At 52.2% G+C, this 9,382-nt stretch overlaps 1 protein-coding gene across 1 annotated transcript in view; it reads left to right on the forward strand.

The window, feature by feature from the left end:
• The first annotated feature begins 83 nt into the window (after positions 1–83).
• Ism2 (isthmin 2) overlaps positions 84–9,382 on the forward strand; it is a 15,717-nt gene continuing 6,418 nt past the window's right edge. The window contains exons 1-2 of the mRNA XM_013013434.1: positions 84–206; positions 7,409–7,665. Coding sequence (XP_012868888.1) covers positions 84–206; positions 7,409–7,665 — 380 coding nt within the window. The remainder of the gene's footprint in view (positions 207–7,408; positions 7,666–9,382) is intronic.

The raw sequence follows: 9,382 nt of genomic DNA on the forward strand, positions 1-9,382 counted from the left end.
CGGAGGTGGCGAGGCGGGGCGCGAACAGGCTCCGGAGCGAACGAGGCGGAGGCTCCCGCAGAGCAGCCTCGGCCAGGACCGCGATGCGTCGGCTCCTGCTCAGCGCGATGCTCCTGGCGGCGCTGCTGGACGCGGGCCGAGGGCTCCCCGTGAGGAAGCCGCGCGGTCTGGAGCCCCAGTCCAGGAGCCACGCGAGGCTGGAGGAGGTGAGCGGCGAGGGTGCGGGGACTTGGCCAGATATCTCTCGAGGGTGAGGGCCGGCCGGCCAGAGGGCCCCCCACCCACCAGTGCCCGGGCGGCGACCGGCAGCTCCGCTGAGACTCCACTCGGAGTCCCCAGTTCCCGCGCGTGGCCGCGAACTCATGGCCAAGGGGTAGCGGACCAGAATGGGGGGGGGGAGGAGTTTGCTTCTGTGCTGAGCAAGGTGAGCCCACAGGATGGTTGGGCTCCCCGCTCCCTTCCTCGCCCTGAGCCAACCTCACCTGCAGCCCTGCTGCGTTTCTGCTGTGCCCTTGCGGGCTTGGACTGGGGCTGCCGCACCTCCAAAGGATCCGCTGGTCCCCTGGAGCAGCCTCTTAACTCCAGTCGCTCTTGGCAGGGTGAACTGAAGCAGGGGGTCAGAGAAAGCATGGTCTGTCAAGTCCTGCCTGCTTCCAGTCACTGAAGCTCAGCTATTGAGGTTAACCCCCCCCCACCCCCAGGCAAATGCAGTAGCCGGCCTGAGGTGGCGGTGGTCTGCGCCCCTGAGTCCCTGTGTGCCCAGAGATGATCCCAGGGAAGCCACAAGTCTTCCCATTTGTGAGAGGAGGACACTGCGGGGAAGTCATGATGAGATGGGGGGGTGAGTGCTAGACTGATAGAGCCGGCCTGCCAGGACCCTCCAGAGACGGGGAAAGAAGGGGACCAATCACATTGTAGATAGTGTTTCTGCCTCCTTAAGAAGCCTTTTAGACTTTTTTCCTACTGTGCTCCCCTCAGGTCTCCTATGAAAGTTTAAAATCAGATAACACTTCATGTTCTCTGTCCCTTAGATATCAGACCATTGCCACTCCATTTGACATAGGCATCACTCTTTTTTCCAGATTTGGGGGGCGGGGGGGGTGTGGGATTAAGGCCCAGAGAAGAGAAATGGAAACCAGAGCCAGAGTAAGCACTAGACTGGGGTTGAACACTAATGGCTCTGTAACCCTAGCTACTTGGAAGGCTGCAAGTTAGGCAGACTGAGGTTGGAGGCCAGCCTGGGCCAGCACTTACCATCTTCTAGTGACTTCTCAGTGTCCTCATCTCAAATGGGAAGAATATATACACAAGACCCCTTCTCAACCAATAGCTGGGCACAGTGGTGTGCACCTGTCATGCCACTATGTGGGAGATCAGGAGGACCACAGATCCAGAAGAAGTTCATGGGGGAGACCCCATCTTAACAGAAGAAACCGGGCACTTGTCAATCTATTTACAACAGGAAGCCTAAAATAGGCAGGTAATGGCTCAGGCAGGTGCCTGGGCAGGAAGTAAGAGCCTATCTCAAAAACTGGTGTAAAAAAGGTTTGGCTAGAGGTGTGAGTCAGCAGTAAAGCACCCTGAATTCTAAAACCCCAGTGCCATGAAAAGAAAAAAAGAAAACAAGAAGGGAGGAGGGAGGGAGAGAGCTACCTTGGGGACTTTATGGTACCTCCCCCAGGCTGCTTATCTAAAGTCTTTACAGATAAGCCTTAACTTCGCAAATGGTGTGCCACACTCTGAGTAGACCCATCACTGTGCCTCAGTTTACTCCCACATCAAAATGGAAGTAAGGATGTGTTCAACGTGATGGAGTGCTGGGTAAGGAATCACTGGACCCATGGGGGGCACTGTCACTCCCACAGGAAGGCGCCAAGCAGTTTGTGGGATGGATAAAGAATGGCACAGCTGGGGGCTGGGAAGGTGGCTCAGTGGTAGAGCACTTACCTTGCATGCATGAGGCCCTGGTTTCGATTCCTCAGCACCACATAAACAAAAAGAAAAAAGCTGGAAGTGGCGCTGTGGCCAAGTAGTGGGAGAGCGCTAGCCTTGAGCTGAAGAGCTGAGGGACAGCGCCCAGGCCCAGAGTTCAGGCCCCTCGACTGGACCAAAAAAAAACAAAAACAAAAAGAATGGCACAGCTCTGCCTTGGGTTCCATTGGGATGAGCCACCTCGCCAGGCATTTTGTGTGCCATGCCTTATCTTGTTATGGTCACAGGGACGAAGAAGCCAACAGCAGGTCTAATAACTACCCCAGGTTTAGTTCATGGAGAGCCTTGTCCAGACCCAACTTTCCTGCATTTGGTCACTTGATGGCGCCAGTCACTGAGCAAGAAAGACTTAGAGTTGAGGGTCTTAGCAGTGGAGGTTTAAATTAGACGAGAGAGAACTGGAAGGGGCAAGCTCTTGCAGATTGCAAGGGGTACCTCACGGCAAGGGTCCCCACATGGCACAGGGTGGGAAGCTCCTTCTCCAGCAACCAGGATCTCATGGCCGTGGAAGGAAACACTTTTTTTTGTTTTGTCTTGCCAGCACCCGGCAAGAAACACTTTTTGAGGCATGAACTGAGAAAGAGTAGGCAGGGTGCTAGTGGCTCACACCTGTAATCCTAGCTACTCAGGAGGCTGAGATCTGAGGATCATGGTTCAACACTAGCCTGGGCAGAAAAGTCTGTGAGACTTTTTTGTTGTTGTTGTTTTGGGGCCTGAACTCTAGGTCTGGCACTGCCCCTCAGCTCTTCAGCTCAAGGCTATAGTGCTCTACCACTTGAGCCACAGCCCCACATCCAGCCTTTTCTACTTATGTGGTGCTGAGGAATCGAACCCAGGGCCTCATGCATGCAAGGCAAGGACTGTACCACTGAGCCACCTTCCCAGCCCAAGTCTGTGAGACTCTTATCTCCAATTAAAGAGAGAAAGAGAGAGAGAGACAGACAGACAGACAGACACTAGGTCAGAGGAAGGAGGGCCGAAAGGCAAGGTAGCCCTGGGAGGGCAGGAGGGGGAGGACTTGAAGATCTTTCCTGTCTGAGGGGTGACACCAAGGAGCAGGTACTTTCTGAAGGTTGGCTTTCTTGCAGTGGAGGCTTTCTGTATGAAGTGAAGCCTAGGCCTTTCTGGGCAGCCTCAGCCTGCAGCTGCTCACCTCTCAGGACCTTGCTTCCCTCTTCTCGTTCTCTCTGAGAGAGGGGGTGGGGAAGGGAATCATAGGAGAGCTTTTTGAGGGAGAGAAAAGAGGACATGAATGGGGGCTGGAAGCCTGGCTGCTCCATGGTGAGTCGCTAACCACCCTGGGTCTCAGAAATCTCAGGCTGGTTCCCCTCTTCTCCTCTTCCAGGCTGTTCAGAAGATCAGAGGGGAAAATGGATACGAAATCTAGTAGGGTTTTCCTGTTTTAGTGTTGTTCATTCAGCAGCAAGGAGTGGCAGGCAAACAAGCTGATAGCTGTGATCCCAGCTACTCAAGAGGCTGAGATCTGATGATCAAGATTCAGAGCTAGCCCAAGTAGGAAAAATCCATGGGATGCTTATCTCCCTTTAACCACCGAAAAGAAAAAAAAAGTGGAGCTATGGTTCAGATGGTAGAGTGCCAGGCTTGAGCATAAAAGCTAAGGAACAGTGACCAGGCCCTGAGATCAAGCCCCAGTACTGGCACGTGCATACCCCCCCACACACACACACAAGAGGAGTGTCAGGCAACAAACCAAAAGGTGCTGCCCCTTCTTGCCTAGAGTTATCAAGATACTTACATGAATTAGACCTGCTGCTTCAGATCCCCTCTCCAGCCCTAACTGTGTGACCCAGACAACTTCACCTCCCTGAACCTTGGCACCTCATCTGTGACATAAGGATGATGCTCCTCCTATCTGCACAAAAAGTAGCCATGAGGATTCGGGTCCTGTGGGGTGCTCAGCTGGACTGGCTGTATAGAGTGGGGCCCACTGAAGAATGAGAATGTGTATTTCAGGATGGCAACCAAGGGGGTCTTGGGCAGGTACTCACAGAGCACTCCTTTAAGCTGGCCCTGCTTGCCTTGGAGGCCTTCCTGAGGGTCCAGGGTGAGTGGGCTAGAATAGTGTGTGCTAGTCAGGAGGGAAGTCCCACCCCTTTTCCTCTCCTGGGATCCCAGGCCTGGGCAGAATGGGCAGTTGCTGTGAAGACTGGGTGTCCTGCCCTCTCTGGAGGCCAGAGCCACTGAGCATACAGTTTCTGTCTGTGTGGATGGGCCGGGGCCATGAGGGCAAGGGACAGAGGTGCTGGCCTGCACAGCAGCTGGATTCCAATATTGGAATGAATTCCTGACCCCTGAGGCCCAGGGGCAGCTGCAGGGGCTGAGCAGGTTCGCAGGCAGGCAGGGCAATGCAGTGGGGTTTGTGGGGATCAGGACACTCCTATGCTCCCTTCAGATACCAGGATCAGGATAGTCCAGTTAAGCCTGGGGGTTAGGGTGGCATGTGTGTGTGTGCGTGTGTGTATGCACGCGCACGCGTGTGTGCACGTGTGCTCCAGGGAGGACTCCTGCCTAGAAAAGGCAGAAAGGCTTTGATTGTTCTATGAGCTGACTGAGCAGCAGGAAAAGGAGAAGCTGGGGATGGCTGGAATAGAATGTTGTGGGCACCTCTGTTACTGTCCTCATTTTGCGGATGAGGAAGCTCACAGAGCTGAGAATTCAGACCAGGCAGTGGACTCCAGCAAAGTCTCTTATCTGCAGCATGCATGGCTTCTGCTGTGCACGTGGCGCTATCCATGACCTCTGCCCACCAGGTGTTCCTAGAAATCTCTTCCTGGTGTGACAGCCACTCCGATCACAGGACGTTTATCAAGTGTCCCCAGGTGAGAACCACCACTTTACCAGCACAGATCAGCCCTGAGGGGTGCCTGGTTGTAACCTTTGAACAGCTCAGATCCCAGAGCAGCAGAGGTTATGGATAGGAATGACCTTCCTATGTGCATCAAGCCTCCAGGGCAGGTCAGAGAAGGGGTTTCTTAATTACTCCTTCTCTCCATCTCTGGATATAGGCCAAAGAGCTTTAACTTGGCAAAAGATAGGGATCCAGAATCACAGGGCCTAGGGCTGTCTTGGGACCAGGTGTTCTAGGCAGGCAGGGAGGTCAAAGGAGAAAGAGGCAGAAACTGATGGGGAAGCTAGTTTGGGAAGTGCACAGACTCTCAGTACTCGGGTTTGCTTGTAGTCATATAGCACAATGGTTAAGGGCCTAGACCCTTGGGCCCAGCATGCCTGGGAGACTGCTTGCTCTCTCGGTGCCTGAGTTGCCATTGTATATGAGAATGGCAGGTAGCAACTACCTGCGAGTGCTATTGGCAGGATGAAATGAATGTTTAGAATAGTGCCTGGTGGGGGCTGGGAAGGTGGCTCAGTGGTAGAGTGCTTGCCTTGCATGCATGAGGCCCTGGGTTCGATTCCTCAGCACCACATAAGCAAAAAGAAAAAAAAAGCCGGAAGTGGCGCTGTGGCTCAAGTGGTAGAGCGCTAGCCTTGAGCTGAAGAGCTGAGGGACAGCGCCCAGGCCCAGAGTTCAGACCCCACGACTGGACCCCCCCCCCGAAAAATAGTGCCTGGTGCACAGTAAGCACTGTCCCCATGTTTAATAAATTCCAACATTCCTTCCAGATAGGAATTGTCATCCTCCTTTTTCAAAGAAGGAAGTCATCAAGTTGAAAGTCCAGCTTGCTCTGGGCCTCAGACTTATCTGACTCTGACCCTCCAAAAACTTTTTTTGGGGTGTGTGTGGGGGCAGGGGTGGGGGTGATCATAGGGCCTGAACTCAGGGCCTGGGTACTGTCCCTGAGCTTTATTTTTATTTTTTTGTCAGTCATGGGGCTTGAACTCTGGGCCTGGGCACTGTCCCTCAGCTCTTCAGCTCAAGGCGAGTACTCTACCGCTTGAGCCACAGCGCCACTTCCGGTTTTCTAGTGGTTTGTTGGAGATAAGAGTCTCACAGACTTTCCTGCCTGGGATGGCTTTGAACCAAGATCCTCAGATCTCAGCCGCCTGAGTAGCTAGGATTACAGGCCTGAGCCACCGGCGCCCAGCTTGTCCCTGAGCTTTTCTGATCAAGGCTATCATTCTACTACTTTGAGCCACAGCTCTACTTCTGGTTTTCCAGTGGTTAATTGAAGGTAAGAATCTCATGTACTGGGCTGGGAAGGTGGCTCAGTGGTAGAGCACTTGCCTTGCATGCCTGAGACCCTGGGTTCGATTCCTCAGCACCATATAAGCAAAAAGAAAAAAGCTGGAAATGGTGCTGTGGCTCAAGTGGTAGAGTGCTAGCCTTGAGCTGAAGAGCTGAGGGACAGCGCCCATGCCCAGAGTTCAGGCCCCATGACAGACCCCCAAAAAGAAAAAAAAATCTCATGTGCTTTCCTGTCTGGGTTGGCTTCTAACCACAGTCCTCAGATCTCAGCCTTCTGAGTAGCTAGGATTACAGTCATGAACCACAAGCACCCAGAAGCTTTTTTTTTTTTTTAGCTCTACTGTCTCAGGACTGCAACAGGAAGGGTCAAGGCCAAGGCCTTCATGGGGCAGAATATACAGACTCTAGGACCCTGAGATCCGCAGCAGCAACCCTGGAAGGGATTCTTTCTGCCCTGCCATAGAGACCTGGGCAAATGGCCAAGGCCTAGAGTTAAGTGGCAGCTGTCAATCCCCCAATGCCAACTGTCTGAACTGGTGATTCAGGAGCCGGAAATGGCCAGTTATGCCTTTCCCAGATTGTCTCAGCTAAAGACATAGCCCTGGATGTGGTCATCAAGGCCAGTGACTAGTAGAAGAGATAAACTGGCTAACAGCTAGCCACACAAGCAGCCTGGTAAAGGTAGAGGACTAGGCCATAAGTGGGCAGGAGGAGGAAGGTAGCTAAGGTTGCAGATGCTAAGGAATCAGTCCCCAAAAGGACAAGTGGCTGAGGAACAGGCTGGGTTGAGGAGAAAGGCCAGGTCTCTGGCCCATCCTCTGTAAGATCAGGCTCATTCCTGGAAATCTTCCCATTCTGACTTATGAGGACCTGGATTAGAGTGTTGGGCGGGGGGAGGGGGGGAGAGGGAGGCAGGGGGTAAAGGTTTTGAGGCAGATCATCTGCAGACAGCACGTTAGAACAGCATGTTCATCATCTGTGAGAAGTTTGGATTCTGCTTCACATTGGGATCAGTTATCAAAGCATTTTGTGGACTGGGTTCACTATCCACCCAGTTACACTTCACCGGACCTTGGAGGCCATGAAGACAGTGCTTAGATTCTCATCTATACATAACATTCAACATGGGCTTGAGTCACAGGGTGAGCAGATGGCACAGTCAGAGCTCAGGACTCCCGACTCCCCTGACCTGACTCTTCCGATCCACGTGGGGTGGACCCTGATCTCAGTTACCCACATTCCCTCTCTCCCCAGGCCTCAGCCACCCTAAATCCTGACTCTTCTGGAAAAGAGGAGGAGACACCAGGGCTCCCCAGAAACCATGTCCAGGCAGGGCCATGCCAGGACAGGTGCCAGACCCTCCCTGATCCAGTGGCCCTGACCCCGGGCATGGCCATCCCTCCTGGGGCCCTGGAAGCTACCCCTTTGCTGCTGGAGTTGCAGAAGCTACCAGGATTGGCCAACACAGACTTGAGTGCCCCGAACCCCAACATCCAGGTGAGACTACAGATGTACCACTGACTCAGTGAACTCTGGAGAGGAGCTGAGCTGGTAGCTCAGCCCCTTACCTTTTTCCTTGAAAGGTCCTTGTGAAGATGAAGAATTCTTTATGTGCTCCCCCAGGGAATGTGGGATGAGCACCTGCCCCTCATTTTCTAGATGCCAACCTTGGACAGGTGTGGTCTCCAAGCCTTATCCCCTAAACCACAGCAAGGGACAAACAACACTAATGTGGCGGGGCTGTCATGAGCATTGAATGAGTGACAAATGCTTCATCAACTGCAGGGTGCCCTGAATGTGGGGGGAGAAGGGCCTTCTGGAAAAACTACAGGTCTGCACCCACTCAATCCAGCCCTTACTGCAGGCCCTGATGCGTGGTTCAATTTAGGAGGAGATAGGCTGGGGCATGGAGGGCACCCCACCTGATCTTTCCACTGCCCACTTTCAGCCTTTATTCACCGAGGATAATTCTGCATGTTTGTGTAGCATCTACACTTTGCAAAACACTCTTGCCAAAAGAGGGAGGAAAAGATCGCAAAAAGTATAGAACATCTTAACGTTGCTTTATCATACATGTTATAATAATAAAATACAATAACAATAACATTCTAAAATTATTTTATCATTCATATATATATATATACATATGTGTACATGTATATACATATATATGTATATATTATATAGCCTGTACTGGGCCCTGAACTTGCTTGGCTTTTTTGTTCATGGTTGGTGCTCTAGCCACAATCCCAGCTTTTTGCTAGTTAGTTGGATGTGGAGTCTCATGGACTTTTCTGCCCAGTCTGTCTCTGAATTTCCAATTCTCCAGATCTAACGCTCTGGAGTAGCTAGGATTACAGGCATGAGCTACCTGTGCTTGGCTAGTGACTTTTTTCCTTTATTAGGTTAGTGTGGGGAGAGAGCTCCTGTGGAGGTCACATGGAGATGTGACATGGGAGGTCTTTTCCAGCACTACATGGAGAAATAGGAAGCTCAGTGCTGTTCCTAGTACCTGAGGCCAGGCAGCCTATGTATGGTGGAGCCGGAATTCAAACCACTTTCTTGTAAATTAGGTCAGCCACATACTGACTTTTCCATGGCTGTCCTCATTGCAATCCATACGTGGGGCTGGGAGTTAGAAATCTTAATTCTTTGTGTATGTGCACACGTATGTGTGTGTATGCGTGTGTGTTATGTACCAATCCTGGGGCTTCAATTCAGGGCCTGGGTGCTATCCCTGAGTTTTCTTGCTCAAGGTTAACACTCGACCATTTAAGCCATACCTCCACTTCCTGCTTTTTTGGAAGTTTATTGGAGGTAAGAGTCTCACAGACTTTCCTGCTTGGGCTGGCTTCAAACTGCTATCCTCAGATCTCAGCCTCCTGAGTAGTTAGGGTTACAGACATGAGCCACCAGCACCTGGCTCTTATTAATTTTTTTTTTTTTGGTTCCGGTCTTGGAGCCTGAACTCTGGGCTTGGACACTGTCCCTCAGCTCTTCAGTTCAAGGGTAGCGCTCTACCACTTGAGCCACAGCGCCACTTCCAGCTTTTTTTCTTTTCTTTTTTTTTTTTGCCGGTTGTGGGGGCCTGAACTCTGGGCCTGGGTGCTGTCCCTTGGCTCTTCAGCTCAAGGCTAGCACTCTACCACTTGTGCCATAGTGCCACTTCCGGCTTTTTCTGCTTATGTGGTGCTGAGGAATTGAACCCAGGGCCTCAGGCATGCAAGG

The sequence above is a fragment of the Dipodomys ordii genome, unplaced genomic scaffold (assembly GCF_000151885.1).
Source record: "Dipodomys ordii isolate 6190 unplaced genomic scaffold, Dord_2.0 Scaffold2, whole genome shotgun sequence".
Classification (NCBI taxonomy): domain Eukaryota; kingdom Metazoa; phylum Chordata; class Mammalia; order Rodentia; family Heteromyidae; genus Dipodomys; species Dipodomys ordii.